The 24805-nt window shown below is 39.7% G+C and overlaps 1 protein-coding gene across 5 annotated transcripts in view; it reads left to right on the forward strand.

Annotated features, from left to right (window-relative positions):
* LOC132796266 (homeobox protein cut) overlaps positions 1-24805 on the forward strand; it is an 87576-nt gene that overhangs the window by 54130 nt on the left and 8641 nt on the right. For 3 of the 5 annotated variants that reach the window (XM_060807368.1, XM_060807366.1, XM_060807369.1), the window contains 3 exons: positions 14882-15498; positions 16620-16807; positions 18505-19449. In XM_060807368.1, coding sequence (XP_060663351.1) covers positions 14882-15498; positions 16620-16807; positions 18505-19449 — 1750 coding nt within the window. The remainder of the gene's footprint in view (positions 1-14881; positions 15499-16619; positions 16808-18504; positions 19450-24805) is intronic. The other 2 variants (XM_060807367.1, XM_060807370.1) reach the window with 2 other exon arrangements.

A 24805-nucleotide genomic window follows, 5' to 3' on the forward strand; every position in this document is an offset into this window, starting at 1 on the left:
TTTGCTAACGAAGCTGTCTTTTTAATTGTTTAGTATATTTGTGGTATATTGATTTGGTATATTTAAAGAATAATACCAAATTTTTTTGATTTTAATTTTTAAAAATTCTTTCGGTATATTAATATAGTATTAATTAAAGAATAATACCACACTGTTTTCATTTTCAAACGAAGCTGAGGTACTAAGTCTCTTTAATTGTTTAGTATATTTGTGGTATATTGATTTGGTATATTTAAAGAATAATACCACATTGTTCTTACGATGCTGACGTATTTTGTCTCCTCAACTTTGAAGTATTCTTTGGTATATTGATTTGGTATATTTTAAGAAGTGTGGTATTACTTTTTTCGCTTTTATTGAAAGCAATTTCTTTTGCTGCAATGTTTCCACTTCATTGCTGCTGCAGCCGCTTTTGCAATCTCTCTAATGCAAGCCAAACTCAACCGCGTTTCCATTGTGTGTTCGCTCCACATTGAATGATTGCTTATTGCCAGCATTAAAGAAAGAAACTCCTTGCGTTGCACTTAGCAAAAAGTACACATTGGGCTCGGGTTAGGGTTTGAGTTTGAGTTTGAGTTTGGGTTGCATTTAAGCATCAATCATTATCATTTGCCATTAAGTGCAGCAACAGCATCTTCTTCTTCTTCTGCTTCTTCTTCTTGTCGTGGAGCAACCCCTTTAGCAACAACAATAGCGAAATGTGCGAACCGCAGAGAGGAAAACCCATCCAGTTGCATTTCTTTAATGTTGTATCACTTCACTTGGCAAACAGGAGACACAGACACAGACACAACACACACACAAACACACACACATACACATATACATACACCCCTGCTTTTACCTGCCACTTATTGCTAGGCTGCTTTTCTTGGCTGCTTCTTTTATTTGAAATCCATTAAATGCTATTTTTGCCAAATGCTCGCCTAACGATTTCTTGAAAAGCGAAAAAAAACGAAAGAGAGGGAGAGGGAGAGGGAGAAAGACACGCAAGTACATAGCTCATTAGTTTGATTACTGGCGCCCCCTGGCGGCAAGCAAGCGCACTCTCGAAGCAATCCATTGGGTGCCAGCAAGCAAGCAACAACAACAAGAACAAGAAGAAGAACAACAACAACAAGAGCAACTCCAGACAAAGTCGACAATGCGACAACCCAAACACAGCTGTGATAAATGCACTCGCCTGACAACTAAATCACTTACGTGTGTGCGCCCAACATTCAGATTTATCTGTTACACATGTTCATAAATATGCGACAATATTTTGTGACGCCGCCCAAGCAAACAAGCAACAGCAACGATCCAAAAATGAGTTTAGTTTAGCCGAAAAGCAACACGAAGTTGTAATACACTACAAATAATTTACGAAATTGCACTAACTTCCAAACTAAATCAATTCTCAATTTTCGAAATGTTCTACTTAAATACACAGTAAAGAAATTCTCAATTAAATAAGTCTCCACTTAATTTCATAGTAAAGAAATTTTCAATTAAATAAGTCTCCACTTAATGTTTCATATTTGCCAAATTGCTCTTAAGAATCAATATGCCCCAAGGCAAAGGATAAGCCAAAAGCGAAATAAAGGAAACTGTGCAAATATGATCGACAGCAAAACGGAATGAAAAAAGAAAACAGAAAACAGAATACAGAAATGAGATAATGCGAAATGTTAAATGGAATTGCAACAGTTGTTTGTTGTTAGAGACTGTCTTCCACATAGCGACTTCTCTTCTCTTCTCTCTCCACTTTGCTTTGTTTGTGTTTGTGTTGGCTGAAAGCGTGTTTATTTTTTCGCAGAAGTGCAATTCAGCTAGACAAAGTGCATGAAGCGCGAGTGTGCGTGTAAAAATAGCGATGGGGCCAACCATGGGTTAAACAACAACAACAACAACAACAACAGTGGCAACAAGCATTATTCAAACAACAACAATAATACATATCTGTAGACAATGCAAACAAATTAGCAGCACCGAAACAAAAAAAAAAAACCGCAGCTAAAACACTTCCGTTTCGATTTAGTAACTCACAAAACTATATTTAGTATAAAGTATATACTATAAATGCTGACAAGAACTGACACGTTCACTTTTGTAGATTATTGTTTACTGTTGTTTTGGTTTTTTTTTTTGTTTTTGTTTTATCACGAAGCAAACAAAATCAAATCGCAACGAAAACAACGAAGCTCTCTTATACACTCTCCCAATCATAGTTAGAGAACTCTGTAGAGCATTTATAAAGAGGCTTCGGGAAAATGCTCTGCTGATAAGCCGAGTTCCGATGGGAACACACAGAGGAAGTTGGATTGATTTCCATACAGTTTCAGAGAACTATGGGAATCTTTGGCACGATAAAATATTGTATCATAACAAAAAAAATAAGAAAAAAAAAACACAGAGAACCACAGGCATGTTTGTGTGGTTTTCTATATTCGTTTTTATCGCTGGTTGTCAAAAAAGGAAAAAAAAGCAACACATATATTTATATACAAAATATTATTGTGAACAAAAGAAACAAAAATTGTTTATCGAAAGAAAGAAAGAGCAAAAAAATAATATTATATGAATGTGATGTTTGTTTTGTCGCTGACAAACCATATTGAATTTTATATTTTATTATTCTGCGGTTAGTTGTTGTTGTTAATATTTATCCTAACACTTGTCGCATAAAGAAAAAATAAACTCAACACTGAGCTCACTGATATTCATATAAAATATAAATTATCAGCTAATGAATGTCATGTGAGAATTATGCATAAAATGGAAACGGAAACATTGTGGTAGGAATATTTCAATGCGAATGCACTCTCGAAAGTGTTTAAAATCCCGCATTTGCCAGCATAATGTGATAGATAATGATAATAACTAATAACTAGCAATAATCATAATTTTCATGCACAAATTCGATTTGTGCTTATCATCGCGTGACGCGACTCAATTCCAATTCCAATTCGAATTCAAATCGAAATCGAAATCGCCCGAGCTATGTGAGATGGATGATGAGCTATCAAAATTGTATTGCTCGACTTGACGGATGGCTTTTCAACTAATTAGAAATTAAGCATAGACACAACGCAGAACCCGCAGAATAAATTTCCATAGTTTTGCAAGAGACAGAGACAGACAGAGAGATATAGAGGGTGTGAGAGAGAGAGAGATATCTGACGCACTTGGGCAAAATCCAGAACGTCATCATGCTTATTGAGAGTGCTATTTATTGTTATTATCATTATTATTAGGCATTCAACAGTTTTGTCATATTTACAAAGTCATACCAAAACAAAAATGTCTGCATTTACTATCGAGAGGAGAATATATATATGTAGTATATATATAGAGTATAGAGTATAGTATTAGCTCTTTATTGTGTTTTGAGTGCAAACATTTGTGTACACGTGTGTGTTTGTTTTTAGTGAGACAATTGAGTTTATTTTTAAAAATTCAAATTTGAAATCAAGCGGAAAATCCGCATCGAGGCCAACACAAGTTGGCTAAAATTAAACCAAATTAGCCCCAAAACCAACACACAAACAAAATCGACAGCAACTGTGCAAACATGATCGATAAACGACTTAGAAACGAAACGAAATAAAACCAAAAAACCACAAAAAAAAAACTCTAATCTTTTGGTACTCAGTAACAGATCCCAATACCATTATCGAGGACAGTTTCAACGCGTCACTGATCTCTGTCCAGATACAAATGTGTGTGTGTGTTTAGGCGTGGCAATCATCAATATTAATAAGAATAGATTAATAATAATACTGCTAGGAGAGAGGGAGCGAGAGAGCGATAGTCGAATATTTGATTAGACAAGTGTCAAGGCAGCTCAATTCATTTATAACATTTGTTGTTCATTCCTATTCGATTCGTATTAATATATTCATCATAATCATCCCAACACACACACACGCACATCTAATTTATAATGATTTCAAATTTTCAAATTTCAAATTTCGTTGGGCTCTTTCAAATTATTGGCGATTATTAAAATTTAGTATGATTTCAATTTCAATTTCAATTGGAGCGCAAAGTTTCTTTGAGTTATTCGAAATTTTCAATGTTTCAGTGCAAACGGGTGAGCATCCTTAGTGAAGCACAGAGCGAGAGAGAAAGAGAGCTTTCGCAATGCAGTTGCAGTTGGAGTTGAGCTTAAAGCTCTGCAGCAGCGGCAAACCAACAAACGAACTTTACTTATTCTTCTTCGTCTCAATTCAAATAAATTTTCGTGGTTTACGTTTGCTGCTGTTTGCTGCTTTTGCTGCTGCAACACACAATTGCAATTATTCAATTCAAATCAATCAGCAACAAATCGCATACACACCCACACACACACACATACAGTCACACACATACTGGTAGAGACATTGAGCTTAGTTTAGAACTGACTGCAATGATTTAAGTTGCTGTCGTTATCATCGTTTCGCTGCTGCTGCTGCTGCTGCTGCCTCCGCCTCAGTTGCGTCGCTGCTGATTAAAGTGAAAAACAGTCATTATCATGCACACACACACACACGCACACACACATGCCTTTGCTCGCTCGCTCGCTTGACTTGCTGTCGTCGCTTGTTCGACCAATTGCGGATAAATTCAATTTATTTATCGCATATGGATTTTGATCAGCGCTCACACACGCTTCCCCCACTCTTCCACTCTTCGCACTCGTCCACTCTTCGCACTCGCAGGCAGTGAAAAGAGGCCAGCAATAGTGCACACACTTAGTCACTGTGTCCATCTCACTTGGATAAACGCTGCTGCGCTTTGACTTTGGCTTCTGTGTCTACTACTATTGTATTGTGTGTTGTTGTTGTTGTTGCTGTTGTTGCTGTTGTTTGGCTTGTCTGGGACACATTGACTGATTGTTGATTGCTGACAGTATTTTTATTAGTATGTATGTATTTAGTATATACCGACATGTATACATATAGAGAGCTATAGCTTAGTGGCTTCTGTTCTTCTCGCTTGTCGTACTATTTGTATGGTAAATGGCGATTTTGATTTTTTTAAATTGATTATTTCCTTATTTTCGTGTACCAGTTGCTGCTGTTGTTAGTCGTTGTTGTTGTAGCTTGCGCTAGTTTGCTGCGGTTCGGTTTGGTTTTTAGTCTTCTTCTTCGTTTATTTATGTATTTGATTTGATTGTTGTTTGCCATGTGATTTACATGCAATTTGTGCGCTTGTGCATGCCCATCATCATCATCATCATCATCATCATCATCGTCATCAGCAATTGGTTGTTGTCTTTGCTAAGCCAGTGATCTCATTTGCAAAGCTGACAACACAAAAAAAATACTGAATACTGAATATGTTGAGACGCGGCTCGTTGATTTCTGCAATTGACTTTCACTTGTCACTGCGATTAGAATACCAAGTCTCTTCCCTCTCCCTCTCTCTCTATCTGTCTCTCTCTATAATAATCACATAATAACATTTTCTAATAACTTTTTTCTCCCCCTCTGTCTCTCTTTGCAGGTAAGCAAGTCATCCTTACACACATCGCTGACTAGCGTAAGTACTTAAATAAAATACGACATATGCAAGATATTTTCATGACAAGTCAGCAAAGAATAAATAGCGAATAACAAGCTGCTTAAAAATCCATTTGGCACTTCATAAATTGCCACATGCTGCAATTGCGTTTTGTCTAATTACAGGCAATTAAATTTGTGGCAACTCTGGCATCATTTTTTTTTTCGTCTCGTTTTTCCGTTTTTCGGGGGCATCGCAAATTCTCGTCTGTCCTGATTTATGGTTAACAAATAACTTGGCAACTTTGCAGTCAACTTGTCAAACCATTTTCCCTGCTCATATTTTCTGATTCTGATTCTGATTCTGTTTCTGATTCCTTCCCTTCATCTTGCATCTCCACTTTTGCTTGTGGTTTGATATGAATAATTACGTAGTACGGCCCAAAAACTTGTGACCATCAATTTAGACGCCTTGTCAGCTGGCCAACACCCACAGAGACATGCACAGACATGCTGAGACGTGCAGAAACATGCACAAAATTGTCAATTTAAGTGCAAAAATTGAAAAATTGAAAAATTGAATTACAACTCAAGTTGTCCAATTCCCATTCCCGAATCAGTCATTAAAATATAATTACAATTATGATTCGCATATCGTGAAATTATTTAATTTGCAAGCTAATTAAAATGTAATTATCAATAGCAGTTTAATTGCAAATAATTCGACTAATACTTATCGATAATTCATAATCAATTTAGGGTATTTGCTAGTCAGTCAGTTCAATGGGAGTCAACATGAAAAACTCAATTACAAGCTTGAACGGAAATTTAGGATTTCAATTTGGAAGCTAAGAAAATTTGTCAATAAATCAAATTGCACATTTATTAATTGAGCATTAAATTGACATGCAACTCAGAAGCTCACAAGCTCCCACGGACAAAAATAGAATTAATTAAAGATGCATTATAAATGTTTGTTGCTGATTGTGCATTTGTCTCTGATCTACGTGCTGTGAAATGTGCAAAATGATAAGCATAAAGCAGCTTGCTTTTTATCTTCATCAACGTGAAGCAACGACAAACAAGGAAATGACCCATAAAAGAAATTCCAGACAGCAAAAGAAAAAGAAAACAAAGAAAGAACGAAGAAAAACCAAACGCCACTTGCAATTACATACACAATTGATTTCTAATTAAAACCAAATGGCAATTTGATGAAATGTTCCCCAAAGAATAAAATGACGAAAATGGGGGGAAATTGGGGGAAATGGAAATGGAAATGAAAATAATTATTGACGCCATGCATTTAACGTAACGGCGCAGCCATCAAATTCAGGCAACAATTAAAAAAGGCTAAGCGTTAAAATCGTTCATTTTCGGCCAGCTAAATGCAATTGGGGCGAGTCTAAAAGATTCTTCTTCTTTTTTTTTTCTTTTTTTTTTTTTTGGTTTGCCCTGACTTTAATTAGTTTGCTACGCTGTCGCTTCAATTTTGACGCAGTCAGTGAAGGAAATTCGCCACCGAAAACCAACAAAAAAAATAAGAAAGAAACCGCAAAGATGTCTTCGTCGTCGTCTTCGTCTTCAGTTCATGTCGTCAGCTTCTTCATCATCCGCATCGTCAACGCAAATTACGCGTCGTCAAAATAATTGCCGTGGCTCTCCTCTCCTCCTCTTCTTCTTCTTCGCACAGTGGTAGCAAATATAAACTTGAAGCTATCGATATGCAACGTTCGACTTGCGCAATTAAAATAAGCTCACTTTTTTTTTGTTGTTGTGTGTAATTTCATTTTTCTCCTTCGCTTCGTTTAGTTTTTTTTTTTTATGGATTTTGCCAATTGGCATTTCACGTTAATAGAAAATGAAATTGTCATCAAATGAAGATTGAGCTTGAGCCACAGACGAGCCTGCAGCAAATCCAATTAGAACCTTGACGCTCCAAATCAAATTAGAAACCATCTGTCCAGCAAACATCTCTGACTGACTTTCGCCTTTCGTCTTTCGTTTCTCGTCTCTCGTCTCGACTTTAAATCAATAAAAATACCAAAAAAAAAATGAAGAAAAAATGCAAACAAATTAAGTCGCTTTAAGCAAATAATTTATTTGCTTATGTTTGTCAAACATGAAGCGGAAGTGCAGCAAAATTCTTTCTTCTGCTTTGTAATCTCAATTGTCATTGCGCATACGTCACGTGTGACGACTTTAAGTAGCTTTTTGTGTAGCCACACATGGAAAAAACATTGTAGAGAACAGCAAACAAAGACAAATGCTAGATAGAGAAGCCAGTCGCTGATTATGGGGGCGTGTGTGTGTTGAGGGGGCGTGGCATGGCGGTTAAAACACACACACAACGAGGAAGGCAAAAAAAAAGAAAGAAGGAATTGTAAATAAATACAAGGAAGGAAGTTGAAACCATTAGAAAATGCCAACGAGCTGAACAAACAAAGCAGCGGCAGTCACGCCCCCAACCGCCCACCCGCAAACTGGCCAAGAGAGTCCTTCACGTCCTGATGCTGATATTAAGGTGTTTGTGGCGCTCCTTTTTTTCGTTTTGCTACATCCCGTGGCATATTCATATTTTTATATCTAAAATAGAAAAAAAAAAACAGAGCGAGGACAACGATGATGATGATGATGCCTTACGAATGTTTGCTAGAGATGTTGATTGGCATTGCGTTTTTGGCCGCTTGCAAGGAGTGAAGGGGTAAGGGGAGGGGGTAAGGGGAAGGGGTAAGGGGCTACTCTGTGGCACGGTCCGTTGGCCCGGTTTGTGTCTGCTCACATATATATTGATGATGCGGGCAAAGAGACAAAAACCGACTCCGCTCTCATAAATTATTGTCTAGACTATGATTTTAACGTTTTTTGATTATGAAAGAGCCCCGGACGGAAAAAACCTTTCGCTGAAGAAGTAGCTGCTCCCCCCCCCAACCCCCTTCTCACTTCTTTGGTTTTGCTTATTGTGCAGAGAGCGCAGCAATATATAAAATAAAAATTGCTGGCATAACCTTTTTTTTTGGTTGTTGTTGTGTTTGTTGCTGTGCTGCGTGTAGATATCATATCAATAAGCAAAAGGATTAGACATGTGACTGCCCCGCCGTGGACCAGTCACCGTACCACCCACCCACTGTCTCCCTCTTTCCACTTTGGGATCGACTTTGTAGTCGCCGTTTGTGCTTATCGAGGGTAGCACTTGAATACCAAACAACGAACGAACAAATGAATGTGTGTTTGATATTTTTATGATACTCTTCTCTACTCTGGCCACGCGAATATGAATAAAAGTCAAAAAATGCGAATTGCGAATTGCGGCGGAATGGTTCAGACAATTATTAAGCAAAAGTTTAACGAATTAGAAACAAAATGGGCGACTCCGAGTGGACAGAAGAAGAGGAACGGACACAGATTGGAGGACTGTAGAAGGAGGAGGAGAAGGAGGACACACACAGAGAGAGCTTTGATTAAAATGTATAACTTGCTGCACGTGTGTGTGTGTGTGTGTGTGTGTGTGTGAGTGAGTATTCCCCCCCTTCCTCTTACTCCAACTGTTCCTGTCTCTGTCTCAATCGTCTACACATAAATATGAAAGCAACCCGGCGAAAGCACTTCAATGGCAGCTCCACTTCCCTTCCCCCACTTCCCCTCACTTCCCCCCTTTCTCTGCTAGCCCACGCACAAAATTCTAGACAATAAAATCGAAACATAAATCGAAAATTGTAAAATTCGAATAAGAAATTGCGGCGCGTAAAAGGGTTTCTCCTCCCCTCTCCGCACCCCTCTCCTCTCCTCGCCACCTTCGCTCTGCGCCTGGGAATTGTAAAGCTGTCAAATTTTAATTACAAAACTTTATAATCCAAAAAATACAACAACAAGAAGAACCAGAAGCAGAAGAAGCACAAGAAGAAGAAGAAGCAGCAGAAGCAGCAGAAGACAAACGCACAAATGCGAGCGCCACCTAGCGGCGGTTGGGGGGCAACAAGCAACAACGAGCTGTCGGTTTTGCTCCCAAATCAATTCAATAACTGTACCCGTTGCGTTGTGCGTGTGTGCGTGTGTGCGTAACTGAATGACTGAATGACTGAATGACTGTTTGACTGACTGAATCATTAAATGAATGCCCGACTCACTGACTAACTGACAAACTGACAAACTGAACAACGTTACTGTCTCTCTGTCTGTCTTGCGTTTTGCTTTTCGTTTCGTTTTCGTGCCAAGTGCAGTTCGAAAATTGTTTGATTTATGCCTTTGAATTGTTGTAAATTGCCAAGGTGCTCCCCCTTCCCCCTTCTCTACCCCTCTCACCATCACTCCGAGTCAGACTTTTGCTTCAACTCCATTTGAGCCTCGAGCTATTGACAAATAATGAAAAATTGAAAATTACCTGTAAGTTGTTTGTGTTGTTTTCGTTTAGCGAGCTTGTGAATACTTATGAATACACTCACGAGTGCACTCATGAATACACACAGCCAATAATAATAATATGCATATTTAATCAGTGGCAAATAACTCACGTCGAATGCACTCATAAGTGTGCGGGTGTGAATTGTGAATACACTCATGAGTGCACTCATGAATACACATAGCCAATGATAATATGCATATTCGATCAGTGGCAAACGAATTCAACTAATCGTCAGCCAAAAATCGAATGCACTCATGGGTGTGAGTTGTGAATACACTCACGAGTGCACTCATGAATACACACAGCCAATAATAATAATATGCATATTCGATCAGTGGCAAATAACTCACAGCGAATGCACTCATGAGTGTGCGGGTGTGAGTTGTGAATACACTCATGAGTGCACTCATGAATACACATAGCCAATGATAATATGCATATTCGATCAGTGGCAAATAACTCACAGCGAATGCACTCATGAGTGTGCGGGTGTGAGTTGTGAATACACTCATGAGTGCACTCATGAATACACATAGCCAATGATAACATGCATATTCGATCAGTGGCAAACAAATTCATGAATGTGAGTGTGAGTTGTGAATACACTCATGAGTGCACTCATGAGTACACATAGCCAATAATAAAATGCATATTTATGAATCAGTTGATCAATGGCAAACAGATTCGCAAAGCGAATACGAATGCACTCATGAGTGTGTGAGTGTGAGTGTACTCAGACTGGAGCTTTGTTGTCTTTTGTTGCAAATTGCCAACTTGGGCATTGCCAGCTGCCAACAGCAACAGCAACAACAACAACAACAAGAACAACAGCAACAACAATGACAACAATAGCTTTTGGCGTCAAAGCTCTCTGGGGTGCACTTGGCAGCAGCCTCAGCAGCAGCCTCAGCAACTTGCAACAGCCCCCTTTTTGCCAATGCGACACTTGAAACAATCAAAAATCAATGACAGCTACAAAAAGTGTAGAAAAATTGTTGACGACATTGAGACGACAGCGAATGTTTCGCTCTGCTTTCGCCTTCGCCTTCGCCTTCGCCTTCGTCGTTGCCTTCTTCCATTGCCTGCTCTTTACTCATTTGTCTTTTGGCTTTTTGGAAATTAACAACACACGCCGCCGCCGCCGCTGTCGCCTTCCCCTTCTCCACCTCCCCCTTTCTCAAGTTTGCGCTGCTTGAAAAGTAACCCCTTTTTTATGTGACTCTAAAGCTATCTCTAACTTCATCTGCTGCCTTTGCTCTGTCTCTGTCTCTGTCTCTGTCTCTTCCTCTCTCTCCATTTTATATATATCTGTGTGTATATATATATATATTTTAAAATTTTTATGCCCGAATGAATTTTAATTCCTTTGACGGTTGCTTTTGGCAGCATTTTACAACTGGCGTGCCTAAAAGGCTGCAGCACACACAAAAAATACACAACTCGAGTCGAGCGTGGCGCTCTCTCTCTCTCTTTTTCTGTGTGTGTGTGTGTGTGTGAGTGTGTCTTCTTCTTCTTTGATTGCTTATTGTTAATTTGTATTTGTGTATTGGTCATGTGAGTGTGTGTGTGTGTGTGTGTGTGTGCATGAATTCTGAGATGTTGCTCGCTCGCTGATTAAACCCTTTTTTTTACCCTAGCCATATATGAATGAATGTGGCAATCACACACACACACACACACACACACACACACATACGTAGACGAGTGTATCTTAATTCCTTTTGGCGTTTTATGCATCGACCCAAGCAATTCGCCCACCTGCTGCCACACACACACAACCGTCAACGTCTTTTGCCTTCGAGTGTTTGTTATTGTTATGCGTGTGTGCGTGTGTGTGTGTGTGTGTGTATTGACTGCTTTGTCAATTGTTTGTTGGAGTGTGGGGAGAGGGGAAGGGAAGGGAAAGGGAAAGGGAAAGGGGCAGCTGTTGACTGTCTCCCAGTTGAGTTTTTGTTGGCTGCCTGGCAATTTTGTTAATTACAAATCGTTTGCTTTTGCCTCTATGCTAATGTCTCTGCCTGGGACATCAAGCAAGCTGCCCCCCCCCCACCTCTTCTCTCCACCTCTCCCAACAGCCGCTTGACTACCATGCATGTGTGTGTGTGTGTGTGTGTGTGTCTATTTTTGCATAACTTACGCAACTTTTTACAATTCTGACAGCTCCCCCCGCAGCCCATTGAAATGAAGCAAGGGTTGTTCTTCTATTATATTTTTGTTATATGTTATCGTACACACATCTGCATATTCCTAGACACACACACACACACACGCACGCACACGCACATATTTATAGACTCTCGTCGGCCTAAAAAACTGTCTTGGGCAATGCTAAACGCAAAACCAACGCCAATTAACAGCTGGCCAGTTGTTGCTGGACTGTCAGTCAATGTCCAAAAATACAACTACGATACTACAATACGATACGATACTACGATGCGATCCGATGTTATATACCCCCAAGTGGTTGTCGGGCCACTTTTCATACCACAACATTTTTTGGGTAACTATTTCTCATTGTTGGAAAAATGTAAATTTTCATAATTTCACAGTCAATACTTTGCATAGAGCGAGAGCTCTCATTCCATGGCTTCATAGTTTTTGTTTGATTGCTGCCGTATATGCTGGAGACAGAGAGAGAGAGAGAGAGAGGAATGGGAATGGGAATGGCAATGGCAATGGGAGCCACAGGCGGGCGGGCAGGCAGCCAAAAGTTTTGCTCAAAGGGTTGCAAAATGATTTTTGAGTTTGTGTCGAAAATCCCAAAAAGTTGATTTATCGTTTTAATAATTCCTCAACAGCAGCAAATGGGACGGAGACTTAATATTAAATGAAATGAAATCGAAATGACAAAAATGCACTTCAACTAATCATATTTGAAGCCAACGTTGCCAAACTTCAGCACAGTTGCCAATTTTCACAAATGATGAAAGCTTACAAGAAATGCTCACTTCGTTTTAATTACGCATTTCATAAAGCAGTTCTAGATTAATTCAGGCAGCTCTTGAAACGAATAGTTGCCGAATTTCAAAACAGTTCTAGAAATGAAATTAGTATGCAGAGTTGCTTGCACTGTTGCCAAACTTCAGTGTATTAGTTTTGTTAGCATATGATTTTGTTTCGAACAGTCTTTGGATTATTAATGAACTCAAGATACACGCACAACCCTTGGCATGTTCATACACACTTGTATGTGTGTGTGTGTGTGTGCCGCATGCTAATTGCGTTTATTTAACAAAACAAATTTTTTACATTTTCCAGTGGTTTTGCTGGGTTCTTGCATTGGGGGAAAAACTGAACTCAATTGAGTTGGCAATTAGATGGCTGACAAAGGCAAAGGGGGATTGCATATATTTTTTAATTTTTGTCAAGTGAATGGGGTACACACACCCACAACATTTTTATGCAATTAATTTGAGTCGTCGTCGTCGTCGTCGTTTGCGTCTTGTCATTTCTTGACTACAAAACTTGGGGGTTGTCCTTAGTCCTTAGTCCTTAGTCCTTAGAAGCTCCCCTCTCTCTTTCTGTTTCTGTTTCACATGTCGTCTCGTATGCTAATGAAAAATCGAACACGCAACTTAATGTCGAGGGTTGGGCCAGCCGGCCTGCCTTTTGATTGATAATGAAATTAACTGACTCACTGACTGACTGACTGAACTTGTAGAAACTGCTTAGCATTTTAGCATTTCTTGGCATGACATGAGCCATGAGCCATGAGCCATGTATGTAGGTGGAACACATGTTTACCATTTTCCCATTTGTTCGTTCGTTCGTTGTATTTATGTTTATGCGTTTTTAATGCCAATTATGTATTATTGCTGTTGTTGCCAACATTTGTTTATGGCCAATAATCATAATCTGGCATATATGGTTGCCTATTAACTCTCTTATTGATAAAATAGCGAGCGCGTAGGTAAAACTTTTGCCAATCATTTCTGTTGTTGTCGCTTGTTGTTTGGAGCGTATGAAGACAAAAATACGGCAATGACACGCAAATTACCAATTGGCTTTATGTTGATTAGAAATCGGAAATCGGGAGTCGGGAGTCGCTTGGTACAGTCAGCGCAAAACGTTCACGTGGCAAGTTTGTTGCCGCTGTTCGTTGTGCGTTTGCCTTGCCTTGCCTTTGGCATATGCGTCAATTAAAAACCGCGCCATTAAATTAATTTTAATCACATAATAAGAAATACACACACACACACACACACACATGGCCACATATGGCTGTCATTAAAAAATTTTGTTGCATACCGCACGGCGAAAAACTTTATCTTGTCAACTTTGTTGCGCCGCCAAGCCGTGGCACGTCGCACACACACACACACACACACACACACATACACACACCTGTCTCGTATGTCTCTCACGTCTTCCTCTTCCCTTTGCTGCTGTCGTTGACGCACTTAAGAAAAATTCCCTTGTCAAATTTGCCAATTATCATATTTTCATCAAACAAACAAAGTTCCCAAAAACTCAAACGCTTGCTGGCGGCGCTTTTCCTCCCCCTTCCCCTCTCCCTCCTCTCCCTACCCTGCTTAACCCGCATACACATGTAGAGTATTGTACCTATGTGTGTACCATCATATCCTATACACCTGTGGCTGTATATGTGTGTGTGTGTGTGTGTGTCTCCGGCAATCAGCGACGTCGTCGTCCTTCGTACTCGTTGTTAATTTTATTAAAAATTATTTTATAACTCTCGAACTTTTGCACATACGCGACGCAACGCGACGCGACGCGACTTACCTCTTTGTCAGTCACCTCTCCCCCTCTCTCTTTCACTCTAACTCTCCCTTAAATATTGATGTGTGCAATTATAAAATAAAGCAACAACAGAGAACAACAGCAAACCACAATGGCAGACAATAATCAGAAAGTTTGCCGGCAACTTTGCTTTAGCGATTGAGAAAATATTTAAAGCATCACTTTGTGTTTGAACTTTACTAAAAGTTTACTAAACATTCAAAATCCATATCCATGACGATTACTTATACATATTTCTCTACTCTACTTGCAGATTAAAGCACTTTTGGATGAGCTGCAACGCCTGCGCGCTCTGGAGCAAACTCACCTGGTACAAATCCAAAGGCTCGAGGAGCACTTGGAGGTGAAGCGACAGCACATCATGCGTTTGGAGGCGCGTCTCGATAAGCAACAGATCAACGAGGCATTGGCCGAGGCAACTGCATTGGCAGCCGCTGTCAATGCGGCAGCCACCAACAACAACAACAACAACAACAACAATAATACCAATAGCAATATCAATAATAACAACAACACAAACAGCAACAACAACAACAACAACAACAGTCACAGTAGTCAGAGCAGTGAACACAACAATGAGACGACAACAGCAGCCACAACAACAGCAACAACAACAACACAAGATCTGACATCGACTCATCAGCATGATGATGACGATGACGATGACAACGATCATGATCATAATGAGCTGCGCGATGACGATGAGGATATGGAAATCACCAGCAACGATCAACAGCAGCAACAGCCAACAGTTGCCAACAATCGTCGGCATGTGGATGATGAGGAGGATGGCGAGGAGCAGGATGCTGAAATGTCCAATGTCACAGCCACAGCGGAGAGCAATGAGCTGAAAATCAAAAAGGAGCACCAGTGAGTAGAAAGCAGTTCGATTCCACACGTTTCTAACCTTCAAATGCTAAATTATGGTTCATTTCCATTTTGTATCGCATTTCTGTTCATATTTCTTTATGTATATATGTAATTTCAATTTGCCTTTACTTCTATTTCATTGTAACACATTTCTAACCTCAAAATGCTATATTGCGTTTCATTTCCACTTTGTACCGCATTTAAATTTGCCTTCACTTAAATCTCATTGCCATTACGTTCCTTGTTCTCTTTCTACTTTTATCCTCAAAATGTAATTTCAATTTGCCTTTACTTCTATTCCATTGTAACACATTCCTAACCTCAAAATACTTATGTTTCATTCGTATTCATATTTCCCACCTCAAAATGCAATTTCTATGGTATTTGCCTTTACTTATGTTTCATTGCCATGGCGTTCCTTTTTCTTTACCTTTCTAACCTCAAAATGCTAAATGGTGTTTCATTTTCATATGGAACCATTTTAATTGGTCTTAACTTATGTTTCATTCTAACACATTTCTAACCTCAAAATGCAAAATGATGATGTCCATGTTGTATGATTTAAATTGCCGTTACTTATGTTTCATTCATATTTCAAACCTCAAAATGCAATTTCTATGGTATTTGCCTTTACTTATGTTTCATTGCCACTGTGTTCATTTTTCTTTCTAACCTCTTAATGCTAAATTGAGTTTCATTTCCATAATGTACGGCATTTCAATTTACCTTCACTTATGTCTCATTGCCATGGCGTTCCTTTGTCTCATTGCCATTACATTCCTGCTTTTCTTCATATTTCTAACCTCAAAATGCAATTTCAATTTACGTTTCATTGCCATGGCGTTCCTTTTTCTTTACCTTTCTAACCACGAAATGCTAAATGGTGTTTCATTTTCATATGGAACCATTTTAATTGGTCTTAACTTATGTTTCATTCTAACACATTTCTAACCTCAAAATGCAAAATGATGTTTCATTCATTTAAATTTGCCCTTTCTTATGTATCATTATCATTACATTTCTTCATATTTCTAGCCTCAAAATGCAATTTCAATTTATCTTTACTTATGTGTGTTCCTCTTTCTCTTTCTCTTTCTCTTCTCCCCTCTCTCTCTCAACAGCAGTCCACTGGATCTGAACGTGCTCAGTCCACAGTCGGCCCTCGCCGCTGCCGCTGCAGCAGCTGCCGCCGCCGCCTGCGCGAATGATCCAAACAAATTCCAAGCTCTGCTGCTAGAACGGACAAAGGCTCTGGCAGCTGAGGCGCTGAAGAATGGCGCCAGCGATGCGGTCAACGTCAACAGCGATGGTGAGTACCGAAGAACCGAAGAATACAAAAAAAAGGAAAAAGAAAAATGCGTGTTTTCCACTTCCGGTTATGTTGCAGTTGTTGTTTGTTGTTGACAATGCTCTAATACTCTACAATTCAAATTCAAATGCAAATTCAAATTCAAATTCAAATTCAATTGCAGTTTTCAGTTTAGTTTAAGTTGTTTCTTGGTTGGTTTCGTTTCAAGTTTCGTTCGAGACAAATGCAACTCTTATCAAGCTGGCTGAGCTGGCTTTGATTTAACCGGCTTCCAAACAGACTCATTTATGGCTTTATTTGACTCGTCGTCGATTTTGTTATCGGCTCGACTTGCGGCGCCAATTTTTATAGCCCCTGCAGACAATTCTTAACTCAACTTAACTCAACTCTTCTCTTTCCTTTCCGTTGCGTTCTGTTTCGATTGCAATTTGTTTTGTGTATTTTTTGCTGATTTCTTCTTTTTTATTTTACAAATAAATATTTGCATTAAAAACGTCGATGTACGTTGTTGTCATTGTTGTCCTTCTCTCTATCGTTGTTGTTGTTGCTGGTTGTGTTGTGTGTTGGTTTTGTTGTTGCTCTGCATGTTTATCGATAATATATTTACCTCAACAAAAGCCAAAGCACACACACACACACACACACACATACACGCAGTTGACAATCATCATCATTATTACAAGCGAAGAAGGTTTTACGATCAGCAACAACAACATCGCTCTCTCTCTCTCTCTCTCTTTTATATATGTCTTTTTCTCTCTATATGTGTCTCTTTGAATATGAGTCTATATATATATATGATATACAAACACAGACACACACATTTTCTTTGTTGTTTTGTTGTTCGAATTGGCAAAAAGCGAAAAAAAAACAGTGCAAAAATGTTGGCATAAAAAACATGCAAATTGAAAGCAAAATCGAAAACAAGAAATTTTGATTAATTTTTGGCGTTTTGTTCCATGGATGTTGTTGAACTCAGTATATACAAAAAAAAAACTATCACAAATATCAGAAAATACCAAAAACATAAAACGTATTTTATGATCAATGATAAGTAGCAACAACAAAAAGCACAACTTTTTTGTTGTTTCCCGCAGAGCAACAACGTGCAACCAGCAACGTTGTGGCAACAGCAACAGTTGAAGAAGATGAAGAAGCAGTAGCGGCAGCAGGAGATGCCACAGCAGCAATAACAGCAACAGCAACAGCAACAGCAGCAGCAACAGCAGCGAGCAACAAGCAAGAAAATGAAACATTGCCTGATGCGTGTCTGCAGCCAAAGCTCGAAATCATTGACGACGATGTCGTTGCTGCCGTTCAGGGGCAAACGCTGGAAGAGCAGCTCGTCAATAGCTATTGGAGGCGTGGCTTTGAAACGACAACAGCAGCAGCAAGTGTTGCTGGGAGCAAAACGCCAACAATTTATCAAAATGCCAATGCGGTGCAGCAGCAACAGCAACAGCAACTGTTGCCGCCTCCGCCACCGCCGCCGCCATTGCAGCAGCAAACTCAACAACAGCACTATGCCTCGCCACAACAACAACAACAACAACAGCAACAATATCAGCAACAACAACAACAACAACAACAGCAGCAACATGGACCATCGTCCACTGTGCTACTCAGTCAATTGGTTAACTCAACTTTCTCACATGCCAATCACTCCTCTTGTTCCAATTCCAAATCAAATCGCCTAGATGCCGGACCACTTCCACATCCCCATCACCAGCAACAGCAGCAACAGCAGCAACAGCTGCCACACCAGCTGCAACAGCAACATCACCTCAACAGCAGCAATAGCAGCAACAGCAGCGATCCCTTGGCCCATCACCATCAACAGCAGCAGCAGCAGCAGCAGCAACAGCAGCAGCAGCAACTTCATCATGCACATGGGCAACATCATTTGCATCATTTGCATCACAACGATTCAAACTCATCCAGCGCCAACAGCACACCCAACAGCACCACAGCTCAGCTGGCGGCGAGCATTGCCAACACACTGAACGGCAACAAGTCGCTGTTGCAGGCTGCGGCTGCGGCCAATGTGGCTGCCGCCGCTGTCGCCGTTGGCGAGGACAACAACAACAGTCTGACACCGAATGCGAATGCCGCTGTCGCCGCAGCGGCGATGGCTGCACATGCTCAGCATGCCGCAGCCTTGGGTGCCCCAAATTTCTTGCCCAGTCTGCCCAGTTTGCCGGCATTTCAGTTTGCTGCCGCTGCGGCAGCTGGCCAAGATGCGCGTGCGCATTTCCGATTCGCCGACGCCGAGTTGCAACTGCAGCCGGGTGTCTCGATGGCCGGTCGCCTCGGTGAGTCCCTCATACCCAAGGGCGATCCGATGGAGGCCAAGCTGCAGGAGATGCTCCGCTACAACATGGACAAATATGCGAATCAGGCACTCGATACGCTCCACATCTCGCGACGCGTTCGCGAGCTCCTCTCGGTGCACAACATCGGCCAGCGTCTGTTTGCCAAATACATTCTCGGCCTGTCGCAGGGCACCGTCTCGGAGCTGCTGAGCAAGCCGAAGCCGTGGGACAAGCTCACCGAGAAGGGACGCGACAGCTACCGCAAGATGCATGCCTGGGCCTGCGATGACAACGCTGTCATGCTGCTCAAGTCTCTCATACCCAAGAAAGGTGAGTGCCTCCTAGTTTAGTTTACTTTGTATGTTATCACAACAGACAACTCTTCATCTGAGCTCTGAGCTCCCGATTTGCAATTTTCGTAGTAGTTTTCATCTTACGTTAGCTCGCCTGACATTTCAATCGCATTTTCATTCGTTTTGGCACCCGGCCAGCACATTCGAATGTGAAATTTTAATTATTTTTGATTTTTGCGTATAATCAACAGTCAGCGAGAACTGAGAACTGAGAACTGAGTCGAAGCTGCATTCGTTTTGCCTGTCGCCATAAATTTTGGCAAATTTGCACATTAGGCGTTGAAATGTTTTTGCTCCCGTTGTCTTGGTTTAAGTTTATGTGTATTGATTAGTCATCAATTAAATGCAAACTGAAGGCACATACAACACTGAAAGTATTTTTAAAGTTATTCCACCAAACAACAGAAGACACGCACACGGCAAAGTTAATCAAAGTTTCCCCGCTCTCTCTCTCTGTGTGTTTGTCCAATGCACATGTGTGTCTAAGTGCAGGCAAATGTTGACAATTAATTTATGACGATTACTCATGGCAGCTAAACTAACTCTGTTTATACATTTATATGTGTGTGTGTGTGTGCGTGTGTGTTGCACCCCCTTTATTTTTTATACCCGCTACCCAGAGGCTAGAAGAGTCTTTGTGTCTACAGGAAATGTGTGTAACAGGCAAAAGAAGGCACCTCCAGCCCTATAAAGTATATACATACTATATTCTTGTCCGCCTGTCTGTCTGTCCGTCCTCATAAACACCTAGATCTTAGAGACTACCAAAGATAGAGATATAATTCCTTTTCGACAGCACTTGTTGTGCTTGCACCCAGTTGAATTTTCTTGAATATTTTTGCCACGCCCTCTTCAGCCCCCGAAAATTGAGAAAAATCGAATAACAAGCGTAATTTTGAAGCGAGAGTCGTGAGTTTTAATACATACCCCAATAAGTATATTCTTAATGTTTCCTGAAAATTTGGTTATGATCATATAGAAAATATTTAAGAAATACTGTTGTATGTGCTTTGCCTGAAAATCTGGTATAATTTACATTCAATGGTATATTTTTAATGTAGTACGTTTAGAGTGCAAAATATACTAAATATAGCGATTGGTATATTGGTATATTTTTAGTATTTTTGTGGTATATGAATTTGGTATAATTTTAAATGAATAACCCACTGTCCCCTTTTATGTATTTTTTAAAGTAGTTTTGTGACACAGTCACAGTCGAGCACACTCTTATTTTTTATTGCTTGCCAGTTAATTATAAGCAAATAGGCGCCTAGAAGTAGGCAACACACACACACACAGAGGCCATAATTATAGTGGATAATAAGTGTATCCCCATAATAATGATGACGATGAGATGATGAAACAAATCGTTGTAATAAATTCACAACGCGATACTTTGAAGTCAAGTTGTTGTGGCGCGTCAATGATTTTTGAATTGTAATTGTTTAAAGCGTGCCTGTGGCATGAGTTTTGGCGAAAATGGAAAATGGAATGGCAACAAATGTGAAATGGTTGGGAGAGGGAAAAGCGACGCGACGCGACGCGACGCGACGACTGCCGTGACAATTGGTCTGTAAAAGGCTTGAAACAAAATATATATAGTAAAAAAAAACACAAAACACAACAACACAGAGAGAAAAAAAAAGAAAACAAAACAAACGTGAAGTAGAATTAAATGTAAACAACGACAACAACAACAACAACAACAACAGGAGCAACAACAACAATAAAAAAATGCAACTGCTGCCTTCAACGAGGCATGCAAAACGTTGACGTGCCGAGCGTTTGAAGTCGTCTTTGTGGTGGACAAAGTGCGCGGCAGCCAAGAGGGGCAACCAGAGGGGGGAGGGGGGATTCATGCACTGTGAAGTTGAGCCAAGGGCGGAGGCGGCGGCGGCGGTGATTGGTAAACCAAGTCAAAACCCGCCCACTCAGAGCAAAGTTTTTCGTTTGTTTTTGCTGCGCTCGTTTTAAACATTATTTTTTTTTTGTTGTTGTTGTTGTTGTTTGTCGAGCGACAATTGTTGCATATTAAGCGGGCAGCAAACTATTGAAAAGTTATAAAATTGTAAATTAAATGAATCAATAAATTGCAACATAAAGTTTCGTCTGAAAGTTGTCCAAAGCCAGAGAGAGTGAGGGAGGGAGGGAAGGGAAAAGGATTGCCAAGTGGCATTTAAGTGCTCAATTCAAACTGCGTTTAGCATTGCAACAAAGCCAACAACAGCGACAGCAACAGCAACAAAGTACAAAAAAAAATCGACGTCATTTCAGCCTCGTCAGACGACGCGTCGTATACGTAATGCCAAATATTTGTATTGTCGACAGCGATCGCAGCAGCAGCAAAGCCAACTCGTTATGGCAGCTAATAATAGTAGCATATTAACACATAATTTTAGCAGACGTCGTCTATTTGTTTTAGCCAACAGCAGCAGCAGCAGCAGCCGAAAGTCGAAAAGTCGAACGAAAAGTGCGTAGACCAAAATAGAAAAGAAAACGCATGACAAAAAAAAAACAAAACAAAAGACAAAAGAACACAAAAACTGCTCAAACACCACACGCATATGCAATGGGGGAAGGGAGGGGAGAGGAGTTGAGGTAGCAAGGGTAACACGGCCTGTAACAGATCGAAAGAAACAAAAACCAAACAAAAAAATAGGCAAGAAAAGACAAAAGCATTCCAAATGCCAAAAGACAGACGGAGAGACAGACAGAGAGAGAGAGAGAGGGACGGAGGTAGCTGGCAGGCACTTTTATTTGCCGCCGTTTCACAAATTATTTGTCACCAGCCATAAAGCGAAATATGTGCCCCACTGGGGTGTGCGGAAAAGGGGGGTGAACGGGTGCTGACTAAGTGGCCAACAGGCCGTATCAATTCCTGCGCTTTTTGGCCTCATATTTAAGCATTTTTTTCGCTTTCGCTTTCGTTTTTGTTTTTGTTTTTTCCTTTGATTGTATTTTATTTAATTTTATTTGATTTTATGAAAATTGCTTTATTCATACGGAATGTGCCCGCTCGCCTATAACAATGGGGCGTGGCCGATGTGTGCGTGGGCAAAAGCAAACGCAAAAGCAAAAAGCGCAAAACGAAAAAAATAATAAACATAAATCAGCGTAAAGCACATTCAACAATTTTTATAAATGCGATTAAATTCACAAGAACAAAAACAAAACACACACATATCATATGTATAAATGTATATTTGAATATTCGATGGGGGGGTGGGAAATTGATGGCATAAATCTTTGATTTCTTTTGGCCAATGACTCAGAATCCGAATCCGAATCAGAATCAGACTGAGTCGAGTAAACAGCAACAGCAGCAACAAATACTTCAAATCGATGCCATGAATACCGTGCATGATTCAAATGATTCACAATCTATGATAATAAATATATATATATGGAGCAGTGCATACCCCATTCCCATTTGACACAACTGCAGGGTATAGTTTTGACTATGTGGAGGCAAAAAACTTTGTCTTGCACATTTTTGCCGCAAAATGTTGCACATGTCTGACTTTTATTTTAATTTTCGCTTTTCTTGTTTTTGTTTTTGTTTTTGGTTTTTATTGCTACTCCGGCTAATTACTTTGTAATGAACTTTGACAACTCAGCAACTGGCGAAATAAATAATAATCATAAAACGAACGAAACAAAAAAAAAAACAAATACCTGTTAAATTACCTGCCGCAAATTCCAAGTCACATTTTTGTGGCGCTTAATTGCGCCATAAAAAAAAAAAAACATAATCATAAACATAAACATAAAGAAAACAAAATCGAATCGAAATTATTTGCCCCGCCCTGCGCTTAGCTCGATGCAAATTGAGAAATTGGCTTTGGCTTTGGCTTTGGCTTTGGCTGCTTTGATTCGTTTGGCTGTTTGATGTTGAAGGGTGCTCCCAACCACCCCCTCTTTGAAGGGGGTCTATGCACTTGATTTGCCATGCTACGTTTGCCCTCAGCTCAGCTAGAAGAAAACGCAAAAGCAGCCGCTCCTCAAGTAGGTGTCTCTCTCTCTCTCTCACTCACTCTCCTTGACTGTCTGTCTGTCTCTCAATGTGCCTGCATTTTTAATTGACACTTCTGCTAATACAGAAACAACAACAAAACAAAATAAATATACCCTCAATATATATATGAAAGCAGCAGAACAACAACTGACTGGCATTTTAATTAGAAAATTTTTCTTGCAATTAATGCAAATTGCGTGCGTGTGCCAATTTCAATGCGCGCAGTTCAATTGTGGCGGCAGCCCTTGGCACCCCCCCTTTCACCACCTACACACTCCCACCCCTAGATGGAAACCCTTTTTTTCGTATTTGAAGTATGAAGTATGATTACATATTTGTGTGCTGGCAAATATTTATTGTATTAGGAAAAGCGCCACAGGGAAAAACTCCACAAAGAGACAAACCGGGCAAAAAAACAAAAAACAAAACAACACTGAAGGGATATTTATAGTGTGTGTGGGAAAGAGAGAGAGAGAGAGAGAGGGAGAGGTATTCCGACTTGTCTGGGCGAGAATATTCGTCTGATTTGTTATAAAAGGCAAATATTCATCAAGCAAATTGTGGCACAGCTGCCCCAATCCCCTCAATCCCCACATTTATTTATGTATATGATATGATATGCTCATATCTGCAAATATATATATATATATGTGTATTTCGTGTAACAGCTAACGGACGTCCAAATCCAAATCCTTTTGAATGACAATTTGGTCAACATGTTCCTCTCTAATAAATTACAAACAACACACACCTAACCCAAAACACACGCTGACAATAAATGAAAAGCGCAGACAAAAAAAAAGTGGCCAACGGTAACACAAAAAGAATAACGAGAAATATACAAATATATCCATATTTATATATATATATATATAGTAGGGGGGGAGGACGAACTGCGTTATTTAAAAGTCGCGTCTGTCTGCCAAAAAAAAAAAAACTGAAGGTAAAGCAAAAGCCACGTGAACAGCTTCATACTTGTATTTTTTTTGCATTGGAATTATTAAAGCGAATTAAATCAATGAACTTCAAACTACAGAAAAGTTGAATATTTAGTATTAAAAAGAATGTTTAGTATTTTTTAATATTACTGTTATTAATACTTCATTTAATCAATGAACGAAAAGCTAAAGAAATGTTCGTATTCATTTTTTTATTACTTCGTTTAATCGATGGTCGACAATCCACAGCAAATTATTGTAGAATATTTAGTATAAAAAAGAATGTTTGGTATTTTTACAACAAAGTACAAAACAAGTAGAATATTTGGTATTGAAAAGAATGATTACTATTTTTTAGTATTACTTCTTTTTAATACTTC

The sequence above is a fragment of the Drosophila nasuta genome, chromosome X, assembly GCF_023558535.2.
Source record: "Drosophila nasuta strain 15112-1781.00 chromosome X, ASM2355853v1, whole genome shotgun sequence".
NCBI lineage: Eukaryota > Metazoa > Arthropoda > Insecta > Diptera > Drosophilidae > Drosophila > Drosophila nasuta.